The sequence below is a fragment of the Amborella trichopoda genome, chromosome 1 (assembly GCF_054954075.1).
Source record: "Amborella trichopoda isolate Santa Cruz 75 chromosome 1, AtrichopodaSantaCruz75HAP2 v2.0, whole genome shotgun sequence".
NCBI lineage: Eukaryota > Viridiplantae > Streptophyta > Magnoliopsida > Amborellales > Amborellaceae > Amborella > Amborella trichopoda.
Window position 1 is genome coordinate 6,186,460 of NC_142336.1, and position 27,914 is coordinate 6,214,373.

The window sequence follows — 27,914 nt, forward strand, 5'->3', positions numbered from 1 at the left end:
GCCCAACAAGAGATTAATATTTTCAGGACTACCCTCTAAAGGGAAGTCTGTTAAGATATTTCTAATGCTTTCTAGAATAGAAAACAACATATAATAGAACTTCCTTCTTAATGTGATTTTGATGAACAAATGATCCCTACTAAATCAAGATCTATTCAAATGAATAGCAGTTTTAGAAATTTGCAAGGCAAAGAGATACATGATTTGCTTAAAAAGAAGCTTATTAGGAAAAACTCATGTCCTTGGAGCTGCTCAGCTTTTTATATTGAGAAAGCTTCTAAAATAGAAAAAGGAGCTCCCAGATTAGTTATTAATTATAAGCCTTTAAACAAGGCTCTAAGATGGATTAGATATACCATCCCAAACAAAATAGATCTTATTAATAGATTGGTTTATGCCTGTATATTTTCAAATTTTAATTTAAAATCTGGATATTGGCAGATCCAGATTGTTGAAAAATATCGACGTAAAACAACATTTAATGTTCTCTTTGGACATTACGAATGGAATGTAATGCCATTCGGGTTAAAAAATACTCTATTTAAATTTTAAAATAGCATGAACGATATTTTTTAATCCTTATACCAAATTTATGATTGTTTATATTGATGATGTACTAATTTTTTCAAATTATGTAGATTAATATTGGAAACACCTAAATATAATTTTAAATGCTGTAAAAAATGCAGGTCTAGTAGTTTTTGCAAAGAAAATTACTCTGTTTCAAACAAAAATTAGATTCCTTAGTCATAATATCTACCTTGGGAGGATTATTCCTATTGATAGAGTAATTCAATTTGCTAATAAATTTTCTGACGTAATAAAAGATAAAAAAGAGTTACAAAATTTTTTAGGATGTTTAAACTACATCTCCTATTTTTACAAAGATCTTGCTCTTGATGCAAAACCATTATTTCAAAGGCTAAAAAAAATCATATGGACTAGACAGATGAGCATACTAAAGCCGTTAGAAAGATCAAACTAAAAGCTAAAAAATTACTTTGTTTAACATTATCTAATCATGAAGCCTTCAAAATAATTGAGGACGACACTTCTGAATAAGGGTTAGGGGAAGTTCTTAAACAAAGGATTCATGGCAAAGAACAAGTGGTTAGATTTACATCCAAAGTCTGGAACCCAGCTCAATAAAAATATTCCACAGTAAAAAATGAAATTCTCTCTTATCCACGGTGTTACAAAATTCCAAAGGGACTTGATTAATCAAAGTTTTCTTATAAAAACTTATTTTAAGGTAACAAAAGATATTATAAAAAAAGATATTAAAAATCTTGTCTCAAAACAAATTTTCGTCCGATGGCAAAGAATACTTTCAGCTTTCGAATTTACAATCGAGCATATTAATGGAGATTCAAATTATTTGTCTGACTTTTTTACCAGAGAATTTTACAGGGCTGGCATGAAGTAACAAAAACAACCAATGGAGATAGTCCCAAGCCCAAGTAAAGACTTGGCAACTTCATCAAGATCACCAAATGCCTTAGTAGGAAGGCAAAATAAAGAGATTAAAATGTCTTATCAACAATGCCCCCTTAAGACTTATAGTCCAATTCAAAGTCCTAATAGGACACCTTTTGTGGATACATCATATATACCTCTAATGGTTATAGAGAATGATCATAGAGTAAAACCCCCTATTGAAATAGTAGCAAAATATCTATTAATTCATTTGCATCCAAATGAAGGGGAAAGATGGGGGGAATATTATGAAGCCATCTTAATGGAAACAGGATCAGTAACTATAGTTCATAACTATAGGAATAATGATTCTCAAAGCTTCTAATACATAAGATTATCTCTTATAGAGATTGGGGACTTGATCATTTGAAACCAATGATTCTAAATACAAAGGGTTTTAAAATTAAAACTTATCATTACTTTGAATATATCAAAGCGTGGGATGAAATCTTTGCTTATCAAAATCTTAAGATTACTCATAGCTGGTATATCCAATTTAAACTTAAAACATTTACTGAATTCCCAAATTGGTTCAAAAACTAGTTTTTTCTATGGGGGTCATGTATAGAAATCCCCCCCAATGAGGTACTAATATTTCAAAGAAAATTCGCCGACTTTAATAAGTATTTTCCTAAAAGGAATTATCACATCTATTTTATGGCTTTATATCAAATCCCTTGGATCCTAAAATGGTCATACAAAATAACCGAGGATAACTATGATAGATGATATTATATCCCTGAACTTCAGAGACAAATTTCGGTAAAATATTGGGATAATTATAAAAACATTTTTTTAAAACCAGAGAATCTCTAACTTAAAATAGTTCGATTCCTTCAAAATCATGAAAATTCCCAGATTAAGCTTATGGATTATATGGATATGATGAAACAACAAAACCCTAAAGTTATCCAAAAAATAGCTCAAGAAAAAACTACTGATGGCACTGGAAGAAGAAGAAGATAATATGTCTGTATCAGAAAAAGCAAACGGAGAGGAGGATATGGTGAATCAAGACGAAGATGGCTACTTGGGATCCTAACCCCATTATCCAGTTAAAAGGAATCTGCTTTAAAAAGAAAAGGACAGACCGACTCCACACTATTCAGGTCATGTGTCTCGACAAAAGATAATGGCGATAGGAAAAAGACTACAATAATCCAATCACTTACACTTTTAAACCACTATTGAAGATTCTCCAATAATGGACCGGACTTAAAACTCGTTAAAGTCTGCCAGTTCAATAATGCACTGGACTTAAGACATCTTGCAGTCCGCCATCTCAGTCTATAAAAGGTAGGGTCTCACCTTTGAAGGGGGCACTTCGAGTTTAGCTTAGACATAAGAACTTGAGTCTTTCAGAGTGCTCTCTCTCTCTCTCTCCTCTTTCTCTCTGGTGGTGCGTAAGTCATTTTCTCTACAATCCACCTCCAGTAGGAGCTTGTGCTATATAAGTATGTTTTAAGCTTGTATTTGCTTATGTATGATGCGTGTGATTATTTTATGAAGTTTATAAAATATGAATCCTTTGGTGTTTGTATATTCTGATTTTCTATCCATACTTTATTTGTGGTATCTTCTATTTAAGTGTGTTATCTTCTATTTAAGTGTTTCATCTTCCATTTGTTATTTATCTTCCATTTTTGTCTTTTGTGTTTGTATATTTTGATCTTCTATCCATACTTTATTTGTGTTATCTTCCATGTAAGTGTGTTATCTTCCATTTAAGTGTTTTATCTTCCATTTATTATTAACCTTCCATTTTTTCAAACATACTAGATCTGTGATGGTCAAAACATCACACGGAACAGCAACGGACGATCGGGTCCAATCAATAAACCACCATAGGCATAGCAAGTCCATGGCGGTGGTGAAACACTATTGCACTTCGCCTATAGGCGTTTTTATAGTTTATATATATATATATATATATATATATATAAATGGGTTTGTTTAAAGTTAACAACCCCTCAAAATACAAAGGTTCAAGTTAAAAAAGGTTGTGATGGGTGTATTTATCAAAACAATCATTACTTTTTTTATTAAAAAATTATTTAAAAATATAACTTTACCATTAAACAAGGGCAAATTTGAAATTTTCATAAAAATACAATGGCATTTTGAAAGTTAGTGTCCTGAAACTTTGTTTGTAGAGTGCCCTTGTCTTTTAGTTAAAATTTCAACTTTACCCCTTATGGATCTTGTAGTAAGATTTACAAAATCGCCCTACAAAAGTAACTTTTTTTAAAAAAAACTACAAAATTAATAAATCCACCATTCACAACTCTCTCTATCTTGAAAAGGGTTGTAAAGTTTAGATTATCCCTATATATATATATATATATATATATATATATATATATATATATATATATATATATATATATATATATATATATATATATATATTGATGATGTGCTAATATTCTCGAAATCGATAGATCAACATATCAAACACATTAACACATTTATACATGCAGTCCAGAATGCTGGATTAGTGGTTTCAGCCAAAAAGATAACATTATTCACCATCTGTACTTATATAAGTCTTTTCCTCTATTGTTTGGATATTATCAAATGAGGGGATATGGAGTTTATGTTGATAATTGCTTATTAACCATAGAAAATATCCTTCTGATTCTTTTTCCTTTTTAAGGAATTTATTATATTTAGCCTGTAATATTTCTCTTAATTGTAATGGTACTTTTGTAAGATACCATTGTCTGATATGTTTATTTTCTTCTGACATGAAATCTTGTTTAATATAATTATGATCAATCTTTTTCTTTTTTCTTTCTAATTTAGCGGCTAAGTAAGCTACTATATCGGTTTAATTCAAATAGCAGTGAAACCTTTGACCCGATTAGGGTTGAACACCTCTGTGCTTATATGCCTAAGAGATACAAGACACAATATTTTCACAAACTCGCTACTTTGCATGGTTGAATCAAGCCTCTGTAGTGGTCCCATATATTTTAATTGTTTTCGAAATTTTTCTGTTTCTTTGACTGACCCAAATATTATATATATATATATATATATATATATATATATATATATATATATATATATATATATATATATATATATATATATATATAAGTGTTCCTTGCTTCCCTTTGTGAGAATTCTTCTCTCACTTTCCATCAAAGGGCTTGGGAATATGAGTTGCATTTATTATACTTCCAATTCTAGTTATTAAAAGTTGGCCTGAGGATGTGGGAATGAAACTTTTGAATCAAAAGAACCACACTCAAAAGGAATAGAAGGATTGGCACACCAATTGCAAAAGAGCAACTAGATCCAAAAAAGGTATGTGACATCTATTTTATCCTTTAATTTTGTGTTTCTGTTGTGTTTGGGATTCATTGAGGAATTCTATTAATCTTCATGATCTGATGGCTCTTTTAGATCAGGCGTAGATAATACATAATCCTTGTGAATAATTAAACACATTATACATCAAATCCCACGACAGTCAGTACTACAAAGTAAGGTGCATCTCAAAATCTTACCTACTATAGATGTTGAGAAGCCTCAAATTAATCATCTCGATCTTGATATGTATGGATATGAAAAAACATAAGAATCTCAAAACTTAAAAAAAATAAAAAATAAAAAATAAAAACTAAAATAAAATTGTAACATATTATATGGGCTGTCTATTTTTAAAATTGTTAAATATTTATAGTTATGCTTGATCCACACTATTTTTCAGCTTTAAATTTTATAATTAAGAGTGACAATATTTTTTCACGCTTTTATAAGGATTTCCAATACCATGTTATCGTGGAGTTCATAAGTAAGCCTTGGTTTTAATATTCAATATTCTGACACCTTGTGTAAACCTCACCTGTCTTTAAGGGGTGGTATCTATTACATGAAAATAAATTATACGGACAACTTGGGTATATTTAATGGTAAGGAAAATGGAGAAAGATTACCAGATATTTCCAAAAAAATAAAGAAATCTATTACGTGTCGTGAAGGGTGAAATTTTAGGAAATCTTTTGATCGCCTATCTATTTTAGCTTCCCAAAAATCCCAAGATTCACCTTTTAATAAACCACAATAAAAAAATCTTCAACTAAAACGTGGTACTCTATCTTATCCAAGATTTATTTTTTGGTTTCTGCCTAACGTGGTAGCTCTATCTTATCCAACATTTATTTTTTTGGGTATTTTTTTGGGTTCTGTCTCTAATCACATTTTTTACTACCACAGCGGAGTGATCTCTATAAAAAAAAGAAGAGAATAAGAGTACAAAAAAAAAAAAAAAATCACAAAACCATGAGAAATCCACTTCCCAAAGTTTATTCACCAAAAGTTCTCTGATAACATAACAATCTAACTCCCTCCCCTAAACACCGTGAGAGAATTTACCCTCTCTCTTAGTCTAAGAGGGAATCCACCCTGTCCTCTAGTGTTGACATGGGTTAAAGTGTAACAAGTGTCGACACGTGATTCCCATGCAGACAAAGGGGTGATTCACTCACTCCTCAGGTTCCACCCTCTCTGTGATTACTTCTTTATATGGTTTAGAAGCGTTTTTGGGCATAAACGGTTCGAATGTCATGATCCCCATCATAAGCAGGAGTATATTAAATATGAAGAAAACCATTGAATCGCCTGCACAAACAAAGGAAGAACATTTGCACAATATATTACCAAAATTAATTGGAAAATATGGTTTACTAGTTTGTCATATTGGCTTGTACATTGTTATTCAAGGCAATATTGGGACTTGAAATATAATTATTTTCCCTGCTTTAGTCTAGAAGATATGTTTTTGTACAGGTAAGATTTGTAAGATTCATGCTCTTTCAAGTGGTTAAGGTCCAAGAGCCACTACATTCCTGGGACCATATATTGGTCAGGAGACTTATTTGGGAGGATTTTTTCAGTCTGAAAATTGGGGTACCACCTAAACATCACTTGATGATCGTTTTAAAAACAATCAGATTTTTTTTTTTTTTTTTTTTTTTCTGAAGTTTGAGTTCTCTGATCTCATCCCACAAAAATTTAATGGCCTCTGTTTGGTCTTGAGATACTATTTTTTTAGAGTGATTTATGTACGGACTTTAAAATTTTAGGTAAAATATGAAATGCATATGTGGAAATTATAAAGAAGATCGGTCAACCCTTTTTATTATTTTTTTTAAAATTACCCCTCAATCAACAAAAAATTTGATTTTTTTTTTTTTTTTAGTTTTTTCGTTAGTAAGGCAGTGCTTTAAAGCTTGGAGCACTGCCCTACAAATAAAAAAACCAAAAAAAAACTAAAAAGGATAATCAAAATTCAAGTTGACCGTAGGGCAATTTTAAAAAAATAATTGTGGGTTGATTGATCTTATTTGTAATTTCCGATTTTTATTTTACCTAAAACTTTAGGATCCATACATAAATCACACTTTTTTTTTAAGTGCATTGACAGTGCATTTGGGGAAAAAACAATTCATTGAGCTTAGTCACTTGGCTGAGAAGGTTGCATCCCCAAAATTGGGCTCCGAGATTGGGTTTCACACGACGGAAAATATGATCCTGCTAGAATATGAAATATTTTGTCATGATAGAATTAGGGGTGGCAATGGACCTAGACCTGATGCTTGACCCAAGGGTAGACCTAATATGAGTCCGGGTATGGGTTCAAAAATTGGACCAGGCGGGTTGGATTCGGGTCCGGTAATATTTTTCGGGTTCAAACATATGAAATATATTTAGATATAGTTAAATACATAACCATTTTAATTTGTAGGTCGGGTCTAGGTCCCACATTATATTTTTGGGTCCGGGTCCGGGTCCGGCCCGACCTGTTGTCACCCCTAGATAGAATTCGGAGGTCCCCAGGATGTTTTTAAGCTAAAGTAGATAAAAAAAAGCAAGAAAATTTCGTTATGATAAGTTTAAAAAAATAAAAAGGTATTTTATTTTAGGAAAAAGTTTATATAGAGCCGAGGCTTTAAACAATCAAATTAGAGCCCACCACAAAAATTTCAAGAGTTGTTTTGATACCCAAATATCCTCAAATTGATCATCAAGATGCATAGACATAAGAAAAAAAATATATTTCCAGTTTTGGAAATAATGCATCTTGTAACGTATTTTTGGATCGTCAATTTTCAAAATTTTCAAGTTTTCATAGATCCGAGCGATCTACATTATTTTTTAAGCTTTAAATTTTATAATTAAATATAAAAATATATTTTAAGGCTAATACAAAGATTTTCAGAATTAAAGCCACATTTCTCGAAACTATTTGAAGGTGTGCTTTACTTTGATTGTTTAGATCGTCGGCCCTATACAAAGCACACTCTTTATTTTAAGAACACTGTGTATCGGTTAGGCTTGAGCACTAACCAACGTTTTTAAAGCGGCTTGTCTCATCAAAATTTATATTTTACTTTTTATATGTATTTGAAAACTTGGCTGAGTGATTCTGAGTAGTTTTGCTTTGGGGGTTGTAAAATATTTATAATGGCCTGACAATTCGTTTTCGTCTCTGATTATAAAATTTGAAACTCTAAAAAATGGTTCAAACCAAGTAGATTTATAAACACATAAAAATCTAAAAAATGCACAGTCCAGATAATACATTGCAAGATGCATAATTTTTTGGATTTAATTATACATATATATATATATATATCGATGTCAAGATGATCAATTAGAGAGTTTTTCAACATCAAAACAGCCTTTTGTGATAGATTTTTAAGGTGCATCTTCATTCTACATTTTAAAGTTGCAACCCTATATTAAACTTTTCCTATTAATATATATATATATATATATATATATATATATATATATATATATATATATATATATATATATATATATATATATATATATATATATATATATATATATATATATATATATATATATATATAGACACTTAAATTGATCGTGGCAAGGCCATTCGGTTTTGTAACCGTAATGGCTGTCATAGTGAAAAAAAAAATGAGAAAGAATGTAAAAGGAAAAAATGGTGAAAAACATGAAAATATTTGCAAAATGATTTTTTTTTTAATTGAACACCTTTTTCAGATATGACAGCCATTATTTTCAGAATTCAAGCACTATTTTCTTAATAAAACTGATGCCCAATATCATGGGTGTAAGCATGCCAGGTGTTTTACAAAAAATAACAACTGATTGTTATCTGTAGGGGCTGTTTTCACAGCCAACCATTGATTTTAAAAAAAAAAAGAACAAAAGAAAAGCACCACTAATAACCACAGTTAATAAAATCGATTCGGCCAAGGTACTTGAGCCTAAGCTGAGGCAATTTACTCGGGCGAGTCCGAGTAACCTACCCGAGTCTAGCTCTTATTTGTTTATAAAGAAACTGAAGATAGTGCCACATTTTATCACTAAGCCATATATTTGCGTGTTGGTTATTGTCCCTGTTAACTCGCCCGAGTCCAGCTCTTATTTTAAAAAAAAAATGAAGTTTGAATTAAGTCATATATATATATATATATATATATATATATATATATATATATATATATATATATATATATATATATATATGTATATTAAAAATGCCACATTTTATCACTAAGCCACATATGGGTGTGTTAGTTATTGTTTCCGTTATAAATTAATCTCTTAACAAATGTTAGTAGGATAAAAGGAGGACATTTTAAAACTATAATGTAAAAAAGGTTGATTGGAACCCATGACGGTTCGACTTTACGTGTAAGTAACAACCAGCAAAACGTTTTTACATATCTGATTTAAGTTGGAGGTTTCGATATAATTAAACAAAAAAAAAATGATGTACAAGTAACTCGGACAAAACTCGTTTCGCGAGGCCGAGTTACTCAGCCAAGTCTGAGTTACTTGGCGGAGTCTGAGTTACTCGGTCGAGTCGGAGTTACCTTTGGCTGAGTTTCAAAACGCTGCTAATAACTGTCATGGTCATCCTTCTTAAATATAACCTCAACTCCTTTTTCTTAACCCACCTCGAAGAGGGGAAATGGACTTCACCGTCAACTACCAGTAAGTTATTTCTATAAAGGAAATATATTTAATGAGTGCATTGAAGTTCTTCTAGCAAACTCCACATTACCTGAGCCTTCAGATGTCAAGGGAAGGTTGAGGTGTGTCGTTCCTCGACTCAAATTTTTTCGAACTTCAATTGGAGAAATCACACACCCCAACCATCTCTGTTGATACCAATGGCTAGGTTAGAAAGTTCTCTGCACTCATTATATATACCCTTTTCTGAAATAGAATGGACAGTTTCCAAAGCCCATAACAGTCCTCTATAAATGGGAGTTTACGTGCCTTGATTCGAAATGGGGAATGGCCAAGTAAAACTATGCATGCATTTTTGATATCGGCATATACCGACATCATTAATGTGGGCATATGTCCTACCTGATCATTTTCATATTCAAAGTTTGCGAGTAATACCTGTGAAGAAGAAAGCATCTTGACGGGTTTCAGCCCATGAAAACCTGTAGTGTGGAAATCACATTAGGATACAGTCTTTTGGCAGGAAAAGATCGATATAAAAAAGAATGTGACATTATTTTATATGGTAAATGCCTACAAGAAAGTTTGTTCCATGATGCATAAATAGTCGTATGATTTTTTTAACTTTTTCGCTTTTAACTAAATGTTGCATGCTTTAGTTTAGAATTTTGCTTTCTCCAATCCTCAAAACAGAAACCAGAAAACAGTGCTCAATGTATGTGAATCCCAGGCTTTTTTCTTTTAAAGGAAGTAGCCAGCATCTTGTGCCTTCGAAGTAGTCATAAAGAACTCAAAACTGTTGTAATTTGAGCCAAGATTGGCACAAGAATTGGCATACTTTTGTGAACTTGTCTTTATTACAAATCAATCCAAAAAAAGAAGAAGAAGAAAGCTGCTTGATTAGGCATACAAATGTCAATCACATCCACATATATTCTACATAAACACAACTAGAGGAGGGACAAAATGACATAACCCCTTTACAAAAGTATAATGAAATGAAATAACCTACCCAAAGAAAGAGTGTATTGGAGTACATAACTCACGAATACAAGAACAAAGCATGTAATTTTAGTCCATCCATGGTATACAAAACTAACAGGCAAGGTAATAACCATCTCCACAGCATTCTAATTTTATTTCATTTCTTTTCTTTTGCATTGTTTTTCCTTAGTTCCTAATCATCTGATGAATCTAGAGGGTGAGATTAAGAGCCCTAGTCAATGAGTATAATGGATAGCTCGAACGTCAATGGCTTTAGAGAGGAGAAAATTAATGGTAGATGGTAGCCTCAAAGAAATCAGGCTTCTGATACAAAGAGACAAGACATTATCATATCATGAAAACTTTACAATTATGTTTGCATAAACGAAACTGTAGAAGAAAGGAAGTTTGTGATGTACTCACAAAACACCAGCTCCTGCTGGACCAATTGCTTTGAATAGGGACATTGCAGTCATTGCAAGCCCATTTGCAGCACCTCTTTGGTCTTGAGGCTGTAAATCAAGTAAAATGCATAGAATACAAAAGGCCAAATAAGATGACTAGAACTAACCCATGTAGAGTATCGAACTTTGAGAATGAACCAATAGAAAATCAAGGAAATCATGGAGGTTAACGTTTGAAAGATAATTACCACAGAGTTGTTCTGCATAATTAATATTGCGGTGACAATCGTCGCCTGCAAAAAGTAGCAACTCAAACATGACAAATTGGTACGTGTGAGAGAAACAATTAGGCAAGGATTGGCACGGAAATAAGTCATACAGAAATATATGAACAAATACGACAACTGAAAAACTATTTTCATAAGGCAAATTTATCATTGATCTCAAAGATTATTATCAAGCTTTTATTCATGTCAAAAGCTACACGATAATGAGGCTTCTCCAATCCATCCAATTAAGGAGGCATCCATAAGTATTTCCTTTCAGGTACTTCAAGTTACCAAAAATCCATCATACATACATCTCGACTTTATTGCCTTTCATATTGAATTCAGGATTTGGGGAGAATAATAAAGTAAGGAGCAACAGGCAGTAATGCACATGCCAGGATTATAGAATCCCCAACGATGGCAATTCATGGTGCCAGAAATGTGCCAGATTGAGTGCAAAAGGAAAACAACCTTCTGCTAAGAAGGTTTCAAACATATCAGAGTTATTTTATTTGAAATGAGTAAACTTAGCAGTTTTAAAAGCTGGTAATTCATTAACTGATATTTTAATTCTGTGCTGGGCCTGCGGGCCTTAGTCTAGATTCACAACCAAATTTTCCTTTTTTATCTTTAACATCATGTAGAAAGTCCATTAAATTCCTTCATCTCCTCTTATAACTGAAGGTTAAATCAGAGCACATAATACAATTAGAAACAGCTGTGAAGCTATTTAATATGCTAACAATCAGACAGCGTGTATGTTCACTTACAGAAAAACAATTTTTCAACAAGGATGCACAATTAATTGTGACCTTCAGAGATAAACCGGTAAGCTTGGCTATCGCTGGGTAGCTTGCGAGCAGTGGTATACTTATAAACTGCAAGTAGAAAGATCTCCAGGACATAAGTTCGGTCACCTAAAACAAGTTCAGTCACCTATCAAAGAAAAGCCCACACAAGTTGCTTGAAGACGTACCGATCCATAGCGGACCAGTGGCAATGGCCCAGTAATCTTCTCAACCTTTGGAAATATATAAAGTTGTGTGAATAGCAGACCAAAACCTGATGAAATAGTAAGAATCAGGATTCAATAAACGATGTTAAATAATATCAAATGGAAAAAATTGACGATTACACCTTCAATAAAAGCTCTTTGGAAAAGATGAAATTCTACCAAGTACACGATCATGAGAAGAAACATAAGGGAAATAAGCAAACAGTTCCCTAACGGCATTACAGATCTTTAACATAGGAAAACCCTTGCAAATAACAAAGAATGATGGCATTAACTCTTCACAAAAAATCTTTACAGGTACAAAGCACAACACAATTACCAATATGAACCCCAAGAATAATAATAAAGGACAAAAGAATTAGAAAAGCTATTATGATCCCATTCAAACAACAACTCACCAAGCATAACAACTATGGTAGGACGATGCAGGTGGTCCATATGGACTTGACTTAAGTAAATAACAGTTGAATACATATGTACTACTTCCTACTGAGCTTATAGCTGATTTAGTGCGAGAAATTTTCATGCATATATGTATTTCATGTAATTGTATATGCCATTTATGTCTGCTTTATCCATTATTGTTTAAGATGTATCTCCAGGTACATCATTTGAGTCGTGTAAGGTCCTGACTATTCTTTCATTCTCTTTATGCCAGTAATAGATATTTAAAATCAGCATGTAAACATATCAAGTAATGCACCAATTAACATAAGCTGAGAAACCAAGTATGAGTGGTCGGGCCTGGATCTACGTTGCTCGGGCTCCCTCGGGGACCCGGGCTCGATTGACCCCCTCTCAAAGAACTGCCTGACATCACGAACACGTGTGTGGCTCATGTATCACGTGCAAATAGGTATGTCCAACTATAAGAGGATTTTAAAACGATGTATGGAAGGACTTGAGCACCTATCTCACCACAGTTTGAGTTCGTGGGATAAACTTGGGCTATTGCCCTCTTAGATCAATGAACGAAAACCCTCCAGTTGTCCAGTAGCATGGTTTGGATGCGGCCCCCCCTCTAAACTCAACACCTCACCTCAACTCTCACTTAAAAACTGCTAAAGAAATTCAAATATAATGTACTCTTCTTTGATGTGTTTTATGGATTAATGGCTCTAGTTTTGGGTAGAGTGGTAGGAAATTGGGCAACCTCCCGGCGTAACCTCTCCTAAGAGGTATTACTGGAGATAAAGAAAAGTATCATGCACAAAGCCTTGGTACCCGAAGGATTCGGAAAGTAGAGTTACAAGACTGAGCCTATAAATATGTCACTAAACCAAAGAGCCCCCTAAATGTGATCAAAGGAGAGAAGAAAATGAGAGAGAGAGAGAGAGAGAGAGAGAGAGCTGAAAGTCTCTCACAACCCAAACATTGTGTGACTCAGTGGTTAGAGTAGTGAAAGGGTTAGAACTCTTAAGAAACTCAGGATGACCCCAACTCGAGTGACCGAGTGTAAGAGAATCAATACCTCTTATGACCCGACTTCACTGTACAAGCTGATAGTTAGAGTAGCAATTCGAGAGTTAAAACCCTAGACCACTATCTCAGGACGACTCCGAATCGAGTGCTCGAGAAGCGAAAGAAATGAGTAAAGAGAGAAATAAAGGAGTAATGAAATGAAAGCAAAGTAAAATAAATGGGAAGTTCAAGTATGATTTAGAGAGAGAAGAGAGTGTTTAAGGTGAGAGAAAATGAGATGAATGGGGTCCATGAATGATGGGCCCACCTATGGTATGGGTCCGGACTCTAAAGGGGAGATGAGAGATAGAGTAGGTGAGAAAATGGAGAACAGATGAGGCGAGTATGAGAATGTGGGGGAGATAGACTAGTGTACAGAGCTTGGGGCAGATAGGGAAGTATGAAAGTAGGGCACATAGGGGTGTGTGAGGGTGGAGCAGATAGGGGAGTATGTGAAGTTAGGATGGATAGGGTAGAAAATATAGCAGATATGGGTGTGTGAGGGTAGAGCAGATAGGAGTGCGTGAGGGTAGAGCAAATAGGAGAGATGAGAGGGTAGGGCAGATAGGGGAGATGAGAGGGTAGGGCGGATAAGGGAGATGAAGGGAGAGCGTAGATAGGGAAGATGAGAGGGTAGGGCGGATAGGGAAGATGAGAGGGTAGGGTGGATAGGGGAGATGAGAGGGTAGGGCATATAGGGTAGATGAGAGGGTAGGGCAGATAGGGAAGATGAGAGTGTAGGGAGATATTGGAGATGAGAGGGTGTAAGGAGAAATAGAGAGAGAGAGAGAGAGAGAGGGTAGTCGGGCCCGCCTTAGGTGCTGGTCTGGGAGTTTGAGCATGAGAGAGAGAGGGAAAGAGAGGGAAAGAGAGAGAGAGAAGGTGAGGTCTAGGTGAGGGCTCAGACCCATCCTGAGTCCGAGCAAGGAGAGAGAGAAAGAGAGAAAGAAGAAAGAAGAAGTGAGAGAAGAGAGGAGAGAGAGAAGAAAGAAAGAGAGAACGAAGAGAGGGAAGAAAGAGGAAGAGAGTGGAAGAAAGAAAACAGAGAGAAGAGAGAGGAGAGAGTGTGGACCTAAAATGGGCTTGAGCCTAAGTGCACATTCGTTGATCCCTTTTCGTGCACATAAGAGAGAAAGAGGTATAAGTTTTGGGTTAAGATTAAGGTTTAGGGTCTTAGGTGTCTAGCTTTGGTTGATTGGATTGAGGTACGGTGTGTAGAAGCTAGGGTGTATGGGATTGGGTAAGGTATAAAATAACTAAGGTGTATAGGATCCTATGGTGTATGGAATATTATGGTGTATGGAAGGCTAACTAAGGTAGGGTGTAGGGTGTATGGAATAGGATTGGAAGCTAGGGGTTCTAAGGTGTATGAAAACTATGAGTTCTAGGGTGTATGGGATTGGGAGTTGGGAATCCTAAAGGAGTTGGAACTTTGAGTTCTAAGAAGTGTCGGGTTCTAGGGGTATTTTCTCTCTCTAAAAAATGTTCTCTCCTCTCCACTTGGTCTTGAACTTGAAAGCAAAGTGAAAACAAGAAGCTAAGAACTCAAGAATCTCACTCTAAAATGCTCAAGTATTCAAGAATTTTACTGCAAATGATCAAATTGTATTACAAATGACTTGGGTTCCCTTATATAGAGCAACCACTAAACAATGGTGGAATGCTCAAAAACACCCAAAATTGTCAAAAAAAAAAAAGTACATTTTATGAATTAAAAAATTAATCCTATTTTTTGACCAAATGACAAAAATACCCCTAGGCATGTTTAACAAATGACAAAACCATCCATCCATTGGGCCTTCTTCCCATTGCTAGGCCTCGGGAGTTTTTTTAAACGCTTACGGAGGTAATTCAGGTGATCAATCGTCATAAAATCAATGCTTGAACTATTGCACACGTTTTGATACCATTTGATCGTCTTGAAACGGATTTTAAGGAAGAACCCAAAATTCGGTCAAGTCCATAAACTTTGTGATTCTTCGACCACCAATCTAGCACGATCGTTGATGTTCCAAGCCTTTATTTTTATCACAAATTGAAGATAATACTATCATGATCATTTTGCAATAACTTTCGTCCATTTTTTATCTTCGCCCGAGAACGTTCCAATTTTCGAAAGTCACCGGAAAATGGGATTTTGGCGATCGAAAAAATTATGCCATTTTCGACCTTAAAATTCGTGTCATCCAATCTCCAATCATATATTAAAATCATATCAAATTGTAGCTCTTCGAAGTACGGTCGCAAAGGACCCATACTTGCAATGATCCGACATCGGGATCTTGAGCTATGACATCTCAAAGAATTGGATGTTCTTCTTTATAAAATCTGAATTTTCATGTTTTGAGCTCATATTCTCTCTAAATATTCTCTCGTTTCGGGCCAGGCCATGACACATGCCATATGTCAAAATGATCAGGTCGTCGAGATCTAGCTCAAGTTTGAATTTGAGCTTAATCAGACTCAAAACAAGTGAGTTATGAGCATTTGAGAATCATCTCGAAATGAGAAAACACAATTTCCATTGGTTTACCGAGGTTGCACCGCAACAGCGTAAAACCCACCATTTTATGGTAAGTTAGACCTAGAATGATTCGATTGAGCCGAAATTTGGTACCTGGGTTTTTCAACGTAAAAAATGGGATTATAGTTATAGGGTCAATTTTCAACATGATAGGAACTGGATTTGAAAACCAAATTTCGTCTTGATCATACCAAAACTCGTCAGAACACAACGAAACTTTACGGGTGCCCTTAGGGTATCCAAAACTACCCGCTCATGCAGGTTTGATATTGTTTTGAGACCTAGAAAATAGGGCTATAGTTATAGGGTCAATTTTCAACATGATAGGAACTGGATTTGAAAACCAAGTTTCGTCCTGATTATATCAAAACTCGTCAGAACGTGACGAAAATTTACGGGTGTCCTTAGGGTATCCAAAACTACACTCTCATCTAATTTGAGGCCATTCTGACACTTCTTCAACGGTTGCCCACTTTTAGACTTATTGCGACAGTGTTCCCTTTGTTTGACAGCTTCTTGGGCACCGACAGTACCAGGTTACTACCGGCTCTCTCTTTATTTGCCCCGGGGATACAAGTACGTAAAAAATGATGTATAACAATGAGAAGAGAATCATGATTAGCCGTTTGGAATTTTAGTTTCCACTTGTCCCACAAGGCACATTTATAATCACAACAGGAACACTATCTAATGTAAAGGATAGCAAGGGGAATCTATTCATTTGTCTAACAGTGCAAAGAGGGTAAACGTCATATGTTCTAAAAAACACATGTGCCACTCATACCTGAGATTGCAAGAACCTCACCCACATCCGCAGATGAAAATCCCATCCCACCAAGCCTTCTTGGGCTGACAGCCCAAAGAGAAAATATCTATAGCAAAAGTTCACAATTAATCCATGAAGTATGTAATTTGAAATTTGGAAATGTGCAAATGCTTTTTTTTTTTTTTTGGGTATTTCAGTGGGGAATATAGGTGTCCCATCCTGTTTTTTAAATGGTTGGATTTTTTAAACTATCAATGGGATTGGAGAGCACAACGTGCGACAAAGGTATGGAGGGTGCTACCACCACAACCCTAACTCCTTTCCCAAAATGTGCAAATGTTGACAAACAGAAAAAAGCATATGCATGAAAGAGCACATGAAAATGTAAGTCTCCTTCAAATGAGGAAGGTGATTTAATATCCTACCTATTTCTTTTCATTTAATTTCAAAAAGCCCATCAAAGGACATATGAGATAGAATAGTTGATATTTTAGGTTTACTTAGATAAATAGTTGAAATGCTCAATATTTGATATTTTAGGTGTATTTTGATAAATTTCCCTAAAAATTTATTTTTGGAAAAGCCCAACATATCAAAGTATATGAGAAGACCTGCCTCTGTGTATGCCATGTCATGAAGGGCATCAATACAATATACAATTATATTAGACATCAAGGGCCAGTTTCTCCAAAGGGATTTCTTAGCAGGTGAGGCAGTGCTTTTATTTTCTTCCAACTTCTCTAACCCTTCCCCTTTCTCTGAGGGATGCATATGTAGTGTTTCCTGCATCAACAATTAACAGTAATAACTATATGTAAATTATTGTAACCTAGTAGTCATAAACCCACACCATATTAGGATTTTCACAGTTGTAGATATATGACTACCTAGTGTATGTAATATAAATATAAAAAGTCATCATCACTATCTTACTATCTCTCAATTAAAAGATAATCAGACATGAAGATACTCTTTAACTGTAATACTCCAAACAAGAAAAGCTCAGTCTTGAGAAAAAATTGTCCAGTGGTCTTACAACACAATAGATTTCAATTTCTAATACCTGTAATAGTGTCATACAACAAAAATGATTCTAAGAACTATGATAATTAGTTAGGAAGTCTACATTGTAAAAGGCCCAACAGCCCGGTCTTCTCTCTATCACACCGTTAAGGAGCTTGCCCAAGTCCACTCGGGTTCCGGCAAGAGTTGTGTACAACTCGGATACATAAAATAAATTTCAAAAAATTCCAAAAAATTGTAAAAAAGTGGACTGGCCTATAGATTTTTTGCATATGATTTGGATTTTTGGCAAAGATTGGGGAGTGTTTTTTTTTGCCATAATACCTATTTTAATATATTTGTTTTTTGGATTTTTAAAATGTCCCCAACTATAAATCATTTTTTTTAAAATCTAATTTTTTTTACTTTTTTAAGCTTATTTGAACTTACAAAACGCTACTTTTACTACTATTATTTTATTTTTTGATTAATTTTTTTAGTTTATCTAGGGCTTTTGACCTTGTACAGCTTCAACCAACTCACCTCGGCAAACGGCCAAAGCGAGTTCTTAAACACTGCTCCAACCTTAACTTGATTTTGGTTAATTTTATCTCGTAAGCCTACTTTTGGCTCTTCTATTAAATCATACTTATTTTCTACACAAACAACCACTAAAGTATGGGATTTGGAAATTTTGGACACTTGAATAATATTCATCTGAAAATAGTGTTTTACATATTCTTATGTAATCTAAAGAAGGTAGGGCTTAGTTTCTAGAAAAAATCACTAAATCAATTATTATTCCTTTTTCATGAATTTTGCCAATCTGTTGAGCCTTCTGGTAGGCAACTTGCCCAACTCATACCCACTCAAGAACCGCCATCTCGCTTCCATTGGTGAGTCCTAGAGTAAGTCCGGGCTTTGAACAATGGTTCAAACAAGGGAGAGTTCTAAATAAGGGAAATGTTCACACTAAGTTAAATGTTTTTCTTTTTTTTTTATGAAACTGTTGAATGTTATTGATGCAAAGTTGACTTGATATTTAGAGTATTAGGATATCTCCTTGTTGCTAGCATGCAGCTATAAATATACATCTCATACAAAACTATTAGCGCTTGAGGGGCCAAGAGAAAAAAAAAAAAACTACAAAAATCCAAGGAAGGAGTGATTTTATAGGAATTCATCATATTCATCATTAGAGCATTTTTCCAACTAATTGATGTGGGCTACATGAATCCTGGTCTGTCATTCTTTATTAAGGGAAGCACCTATCATAGATTCCGGATTCATGTAAAGTTCTGGTAAATTTTATGTTGGTTGCTTATCTAAACAACTACCCTTGGGACGAGTTAAGAAAAAATTTAAGATCCTTACCCTTCTTAAACCAAGTGATTTCATATGAATTGAAATTTCATATGAATTGAAATTTCATACTAAAATAAAATTATGTAGGGATGAGATATAAAACTCACTTGAATCCAAAATGAAGAAATAAAGACCACAACTGTAAAGATCGATATAACAAGACATGGCAAGAAGAATGGGAACCTGTAACAGGAAGCATGTGTAAGCATTGAAGCAGTTTAATATTAAAAAAGAAAAAGAAGAAATTAGGAATAAATATAAATCAAAGCACAGTACTTACCTCCCGAATAATGAGCTTTCAGAAAATAGAGTTGGATATTTTTCTGCAGGCTAAGATGTAAATATGAAATCAAGGGATTAATTTAACTGGACCAACATTAGAAGCAAGACAAAACAGGGAAAGAAATGATACGTTAGTGGAAGTACAAGCTACAACAACTTAATCCTATATTCATTTAAATAAAAATAAACAGAAAGCCCAATAAATTGTCCACCAAATCATGCACCAAAGTGACTGCGAACTGTCCATTTGACATATTGATCAGATGGGGATTTTCAAGAACTTATTTTTTTACAAAAAGAAAATTCTGCACCTAGTGAATCAAAGCTGTTAAGAAAATATTAGGTCATGCATGTCCCTAGCTGGAGTGCTTGGTCATTGAGCTAACTTGATGGATGGTCGGATCTCTGGCTTAGATTTCAAAATCCCATTTTTTTTTTTCAGAAGGGGCATCAAAATTGTTGTGCAAGTTTTCAAATCAAACACATCCCCTAACTAGGCATTTGGCCATGAACCAAAATGGTAGAAATGAGCTCACAGCTTCCCAAATCTTTTTGCCATATGTTGGTGCGCATACGCGCGTGTACACGTGTGCTTGTGTCAATGGAATCTGACACCCTTGTTAATCCAAGAATGGGTTTGACATTCCTCAAAGACATCATAACCAACTTATCTAGTCACCTTGAAACATGTTTTGTGGTTCATAACTCAAAATACTTTAGACCAGACATGATAACTACTCTTGATTCAATGGCAATTTTCACAAATGTATAAATGTAACAAGTACCAGTGCCAAGTATCCTCCTATTGCTGGACCAATAATTAGACCTACTCCCCAAAATGTGCCCACCTGAAAATAAAATATTGCTTAAAAAAGCAGTTCGTAAATTAATTCAAACATAACAGAACAATGTGAATAGTGCAAGAAGCAACGCTCATACAATGGATAATCCCAGAGCTTGATATTCTTTGCGAAGAATTTCGATAGCATAGGCCTGCAAGTCGTTCACCAATTCATACATTTCAATACTATAAACATCTTAAGTAAAAGGAAATTGTAGCAATGAAAACAAACTATTTTAAAGTAGACTCCTGCTCATAATCAATACTAAGAGGATGAAGCTTTGGACCTTTACTGGGCCAAGCAAACCATTGAAACAACCAAGAAGAAACCTCGCTCCAAGAGCCATCCAATAGTTCACACTAAGCCCAAAGAGAGTGTTGAATATGATTCTGTAACAAAGATTAACCCCAGGTCACTAATGAAGATTGGATGGAAACTCATCATAATGATGTACCACCTAGAGCTATGTGCATTGGTTTGAAATGTACAATTAGAACCAATGTTTAAAAAATCAGACACAGGTCTGACTAACCAGGTGCCAAGCCATAGTTCCTCCTGTTCAAGTAGATCCGACTGTGCAAGTTTTAAAGAGAAAAAGTCAAATATTATGAAGATATCAGGAGACTCAGGCTGTTCCTAGGTTTTTTTGGCTCGAGGGGCCGACTTGGGGGAGTCCAAAGTCAGCCCAAAAATTTTTGAACACGGTTAAAACCATATAGGAAAATAAAATATCGATTATTACTAACATTGAAAAGGACCCCAATAGGATTACACGTTTTCGTCCATATCGATCGGACACCATTCCCCAAATGAATGAAGTCAAAAATCTTCCAAACATAAATGATGCACCTGGTGAAAACAATAACAACAAGAGAATCACAAGCATAGAATTAGTACTGAAATACGCTTCCATTCCCTATAAGAGGTCATTGAATGCTCATCAACATTCTAAAGGAAAAGATAAAAAAGAAAAAAGGGAACCGATGCCCATGTCATAGAGTAGACCTACCCACAAAGCCAGCATAGAATCCAATATCTTCCTCAGTTTTTGCAACATCGAAGTATTCTATCTGCACAAATAATTGACCCATGGATTCTTATTCTTCCATAAAAGAAAGAAGCGAATCTTTAGCTGAGCAAATTTGTTAAGAGATTTAGGTGCCATAAGAAAATTTATTTCAGAAAATCACTCTTCAATATCTAGGGACTTGCAAGTGTACTGCTGAGCCATAAACATGACTCTTGCAAGTGCCAAGATTGATTCATTTTTATTATTTAACTGAACAAATTAGTACACATATGTCTTCAATGAACTTTTTATACATGTCATAGAATGTTTACAATGATTTCCAGTGATTTATTTATGACTTATTCAAGGAAATGCAAATTTTAAATGCATGCAGGTAGAGTGCAAGGAAACTTCAAGATGCATGCAGATATCAGGAGATCAAATGCATGCATGCACATAGAGAAACACGCAATGATCAAATGATTCGAAAGCAGCATTAAAAAACCCAGGCAAATTCACTCGGACTCACCCAAGTCGCTCGGGCTCAGCAGAACTGGACAACTATGGCCATTTCACATTGTTTTACTGTTCGTTTTGTTAGACTAGGCCGAGTCTCTTATAGACTCGGTCAAGTCTGTCAGACATGACTGACACACACGGGCTGGAGACCCTTGCGATATGTTTTTACATACTATTTGAAAGAATAGGGCCAAATATATAAAACATACTAATAAGCAGAAGCATAGCATGACGTTCACTAAAGCTTGGGTAGCATACATACCATGAAGTATAAGTATGGAAATAATGATGATATTGGAAGAGCTGTAAAAAGGAAGGCCATTAATCAATAGATCAGCAAACAACTAGATTAATTCAAATGGGAAATATTATTCATCATGTTTTAGTGTCATTTAGCAGAGGATCCTTATGCTACGACACATACATCACAGAAACAGTAAGATTATAAGGTTACCACCATTCCCTCTGCAAGCTAGACGGTGATGGGATGCAATTAGCCCATAAACTTTGAATTAATGATATGTTTTGTGAAACACACTCCCCAACTGTCACCATTCAAAAGGAAGATGAAACGGTGATGGTGCCCCATGCCTATACTACTCTCCAAGTCATATACGCCATAGTATGTTTTCTTTTTATAAGCAATTAAGCAGCGTATAAACTGCTACCTCATTAGATATGCAATGACAAGGCTTACCATTACAGAGGACAACAATTGCAATGAAAAAGCATTCTTTTAAGGGAAAACCCCGATTGATTTCCTTCATCTGGTCCACCTTACATCCTGGACAGTTCTCATAATAGTCCTTAGTCTTCAACAGAGCTTCTTCATTTTCAGCCATTGTTGAACCTGACTCTTCAAATCAACAAAGCATGAATCAAGAAACATATTTGATAGTAAGTATTTTTCAGTCATTTAAAGTTTAATACAAATGGTTTTGACTAAGCACCAAAGAAAATTCTCATTTGGAAGGAAAATATGTTTGTATTTTTCATTGTATTTAAAGATGGTAAAAGTTTATATAAGGTTGACACCTTAAATTGGAGAATTAAATTACACACCAAAACTCCATTGGAACAGGTAATTTTGATATTGGAAAACTATCAAATTGATCATCTGGACATTGAGATTTATGGATATGAAAAAATAAAAAAGATTTCAAGTCTCAAAAAAATGATCTTACAACATATTAGCTAGACAATTCCATTTTCAAGATTATCATGTGTTTATAGATATGATTAATTTGAGCTATTTTTGGAGGATTAAAATTTTGTAATTAGAGATGAAAATAGATTCTCAAGCCATCCTAAAAATTGTTGATACCAAAATTGCATCTTATGACAAAGTTTGGAGGTGCACCTTAATATGATGGTTTAAGGTTGCAACGTTATGCAAACCTCACCCTTTGACCCATCTTTTAAGAAAGTGTCAATACATGGCATGTCTTTTAAGATAGTATCAACCTGCATTGCCAAATAAAATGAATGGTGTTGATTACTACAACCTATTTTCTACAAATAAGGTTGCAACATTATCATCATCATTGTCAATTTGGGATCGGCTACACAAATTATCGCTTGCCATTTTGCTCTATTAAGGGTCATAACCACAGTGAGGCTATAAGTCTCTATATCGTTTGTTACATTATTTTCAACCCCTTATCATTTGTTAGCCCTCTACTTGAACTAATTTGCACCTCCTAACAGCTGCTATACTACGTCTATGCAACGCATGATCAATCCACTTCAGTTTATTTTCTCTTATCTTGTCGTCTCTTGGAATCATAACTAAATTCTCCCAAATGTATTTATTTCAAATTTTATTCCTTCTTCTCTTGCCACTCATCCATCTCAACCTTATATAAACTTCTTACTTTAAAAAAAACTCCTTCTATCCTTAGTAGCAAACACGAATTCCAGATAAAAACATTGAGAAAGTATATTGTGATCCACGTGACTGTAAAAGCTTTAGTCATGAGTGTCAACACTGTTGAATAGATGGATGGACGGAGATGGAGCAAGAGCAGGACAAACCAAAAGATGACATGGCTCAATGTGTAGGTCCCATTTTCTCTCTCCGTTACCGTCCATCAATTAATTGGACTGATGGCTATGTCCAAATCTAGTCATCAATGTCATCACTGTCGGATGGATGGATGGACAGACATGGAGAAAGAGCAGGACAAACCAGAACATGACATGACCCAATGGGCAGGTCCTCTCTCCATTTCTAGTGTCACATTCTACTTTCACAAATATTTCCATATTTTTTCACAATAGAGACTACTGAACAAGCAAAATAAATCACAGGGAGGTAACTCTACTAAAAAATGGTTTTATGTATTCTAGTTAAAAAAAAAAAAAAACAACTATTGAAGGGTAGAATTTCAGCATATAGTAGAGCCTTCAAACTAATGTTAGTTTTAACTAAAAAATCGAACAGGCAAATAATAAAAAATACCCATGGTTGCTTAGGGTTAGCAATTCGAGACAAGGGGGCATTTTCATCTTTGGGTAGTTTCATGTTTCAATTCTCAAGAAGAGGTATTTTCATAATTTGTTCGAATTCAAAATTGGATTTCCGACCCTAGGCAAGGATAATTTGGGACGTTAAAACAAATCTTTTGAGGAGGTAATTTTATTAGATGAAGCTTAAAAAGTAAAATGTTCATTGAGAAATGGGATATTTTAATTTTGAAAAAAGTTTAAATAAGGTTGGTACTTTAAAGAATTAACGTGTACCTGTAAAATTCTTTGAAAAAGTACGTGGAATATTGGAAAAACATCTAGTTTCTCATTTCGATATGAAGATGTATACCCCCATGAAGAAAAAAAAAAAGAGATTTTAAATCTTAAAAATAGTACAACTTGCAAAAAAGTATCTGAAACGTATGTTTTTAAGAGTTTCAAATATTTATAGATCTACTTGATTTGAACTATTTTTTTAACTTAAAATTTATAATTAGAGATAAAAATAGATTCTCGCACCATCCTAAGAGTTTGAAACTAAAATTACATCACAACGTTATGCAAACCACACCCTTTAATTTTGAGTAATCTAAGCTTTCATGACATTTTCCATGTTTAAGAAATAAATCCAATTAAGTTTACACGGAGGATAAAATACACGAAGGGATTCATTTCAGCTTCTATTTTGATTCCTAACGCAAATATTTTCCCTTTAATCATGAAAGAGACAAACAATTGTAGTTGGTAAATCGCTCTATGGAAATGAGAAAGAAAAATACATGAAATTAACAACAATTTAAATAAAGAAAAACAAAAAAGAAGAAAAAAACGAAAATAACACCTGGGATATTATGCCTTTTTACCGCACATAGCCATTTCAATAACAATTTTTCACAAGTGCTAAGGTTAAATCTGGAAAATTTCAAACTAGAGGCCACATGTATTCATCATCATCGTCGTTAGTCTTTTTTCTTTTCTTTTTTTTTCAATTATTTAGGTTTGGTTACATGAATCCAGGTCCCCTATAGAGACTGCATGTATTCTATAGTATAAATATATGCTCTTCCATATAAATATACAAATATGACTTTACAAAAATGGAAAATATCATGAAACTTATGCCTCAAGATTAGATAGAGATCGCCAAATTTTTTAATTTAAATTTTGGGGATGTAGTCTTTTTAACCCATAAATTAATCTAAAAAAAAAAAAAAAAACCAAAATAAAACTCTTTATATAATAAAAAAAAAATTACGCTTCAAGATTAAATTGTCCAATTTTGGAAGAGCTACAAGTAAGTGTCACAAAATTTAAAAGGGCGATGATTCCATACAATAATTGTATTGCAATATAATGTAACAATCTTCAAAAACTATGTTAAGGCCATTTATTTGATCCAAATTTTAGAATATACACCATTTTCATTCTAATGAACAATAACAAAAACTAAAAAATTGAAAACACAACCTCGAAAGTATTTTTTTAGCCCAATTAATATAGACCGTCTATTTTGATAAGAAGCTTAGATCTAGGCCTTACGAGGATTTTTTCTTGTCCAATTTTTTCATATGACTTTATTAACATTAGATGAACAATATTAAAAAAGGAAAAAATGATTTTGAGTTTGTAAAGGCTAAGATCTAGAGATTCACAAAATGAAAGGTCTAGATTCGTTGTTGGAGAGGATTCATTTTAAGCATATCTAGGATTAAAGTTAAACCTTTTTTTTTTTTTTTTTGGAACTGACTATTGAGATAAAGAGAGTGGGTGTGTAAAATTTTGGTTCATACAAATACCACAAACATGGTTTTCTAGAAATGTGGTTGCATTATACTCTGATACAACCGTTGCATTAGATCACTACCCAATTTTAATAGCAAAATTCAATATTTTATTTTAAAATAATCATTTGGTATTTATTATGGGTTTCCAAAATTTCTAGACTAAAAAATTATTTTCCTAAATAGATGTTTTGGGTGAGGGAGATGCACAATATCCTCACTAAGGAGCATAGTATATGCTTTCTTGCTGATTTTCCCTATATCAAGCCCAAAAAATAAGCAATATAAAGCGTTTCAATACTTTCTGGGTGTGGTTTCTATAAGGTTGCAAAGGTAAACATTAAGGTGTATTTCTAAATTTTATTGGGGGAAAATTTTTTTAGGATTATTTGAAAATTTATTTTTCATAACCATTTATAAAATTTAAAAATCCAAAAATGGTTAAAATTAAGTAGATATATAAACATATGAAAATCTTGAAAATGGACGGTCTAGATAATGTGTTGTAAGATGCAGGATTTTTGGGACTCAAAATTTTTTTTTTTTTTTTTATATATTCATACATCTCGATATTGAGGTAATCAATTAGAGACCCGAGTTTCAACATTATTGAAACAACAGTTTCAGACGGATTTTTGAGGTGCATCTATAATTTTACATTTTTAAGGTTGCAACCGTATATAAACTTTTCCCATTATTTAATCAACACTATAAAGAAATTCAAATAATACTGTAAAAGCAAGTCTACTCTGTGTGCAAGGACTCGGCCGAGGCGAGTCTCACTGACAGAGTCCAAAAAGCTTTAAAAAATTTAAAATTCACTAATATATGGTTCAGAAATATATTTTTTATTATTTTTATGCTGATTTGTAGGCTTTTCTTATTACATCTCCATTTTTTATTTTCTGCTTTTTTTATTTTTCTGGAATATTTGAACTATAAAATCAAAAGTTTCAAACGTTCAATAACCCTTCTTTTATATAATAGTGCATCTTTTATAGTTTGATTTCTATTAGTTATTTTAGTTTATGACTTTTGTTAATTTTTAATTATTTCATAAACTTTTTTACATTTTTTTTTAGGCTTTTGGGCATGTATAATCGGACTGCCCGAACCGAGTTTCAAAACATTGATCTTGAACTTAATATTCATAAACATTGCGCCGAACATTGGCAATTTCTTCAAAAATTGAAGACGCAAACTCCCTTAAAAGGAATTAGAAGCGGAAAATCGAAGTAATCAAATCGAATCGGAAAATCTTCAAAAAAAAGGAACAAGGCAATGGCCAAAATACCTGCTAAAAAGAGTGTATAATCGTATTTCAGTGGAGATAATGCGTTGAATAGAGGAGAACCCTTTCCTTGCAGAGCGCACACAAATGCATAGGACGCTTGAGTATGGGCGACGATGACAAAAGGAGCAGGGAAATGGAAAATCTCGACTTCAAAAGCAGGGTATGGATATAAAATGACTGTAAAAATATAGGGTTGTGTATGGTTTTATGACAGCAGAGACGTGGCTGAAATGGCAACCAGAAAGCAGATTGAGAGCTCTAATGGCTGCTTCCTGCTGGTACACTTAAGACTATCCAAGCAAAAATAAATAAAAGAAATTAAAAAAAAATCCATCAACATAAAGTAGGGTCAATTTGTTTGCAAATTGGTATGCTTCGCAGGAGCAAATTGTACATAAAACAAAAAAAAGAAAACTCGTAGTCAATAATGGACCTGACCTAACATGGGACCTGATAAGATAGACTC

General features: G+C 33.9%; 1 protein-coding gene across 10 annotated transcripts; it reads right to left on the minus strand.

The window, feature by feature from the left end:
• Positions 1-5,767: 5,767 nt before the first annotated feature.
• Positions 5,768-27,627, minus strand: LOC18426164 (protein ZINC INDUCED FACILITATOR-LIKE 1). 10 transcript variants are annotated; one of them, XM_020662367.2, is made up of 19 exons: positions 27,449-27,627; positions 23,265-23,368; positions 22,602-22,754; positions 22,167-22,207; positions 21,386-21,446; positions 21,123-21,225; positions 20,663-20,765; positions 20,474-20,527; positions 20,320-20,382; positions 19,533-19,582; positions 19,360-19,435; positions 17,501-17,668; positions 16,904-16,991; positions 12,096-12,181; positions 11,890-11,997; positions 11,099-11,143; positions 10,870-10,958; positions 9,901-9,944; positions 5,768-6,105 (listed from the first exon to the last, which is right to left on the minus strand). In XM_020662367.2, exons 3-19 carry the CDS (start codon positions 22,744-22,746, stop codon positions 5,969-5,971), a joined length of 1,461 nt encoding a protein of 486 aa, XP_020518026.1. In that variant the 5' UTR covers positions 22,747-22,754; positions 23,265-23,368; positions 27,449-27,627; the 3' UTR covers positions 5,768-5,968. The 10 variants fall into 10 exon arrangements, with proteins under 10 accessions (XP_020518026.1, XP_011620401.1, XP_011620402.1 ...); XM_011622099.3 differs by having other exon boundaries at positions 22,602-22,760; XM_011622100.3 differs by lacking the exon at positions 23,265-23,368.
• Between the last annotated feature and the right edge of the window lie 287 nt (positions 27,628-27,914).

Excerpts from the sequence above, each read along its gene's own strand:
- LOC18426164 (XM_011622100.3), bottom strand. The coding sequence starts at position 22,746 with ATGGCTGAAAATGAAGAAGCTCTGTTGAAGACTAAGGACTATTATGAG. Across the intron at positions 19,583-20,319 it reads TAGGAGGATACTTGGCACTG|CCTGCAGAAAAATATCCAAC; the intron begins GTACTTGTTACA and ends TTTACATCTTAG. Across the intron at positions 12,182-16,903 it reads TGAGGTTCTTGCAATCTCAG|GTTTTGGTCTGCTATTCACA; the intron begins GTATGAGTGGCA and ends CTATTTCATCAG.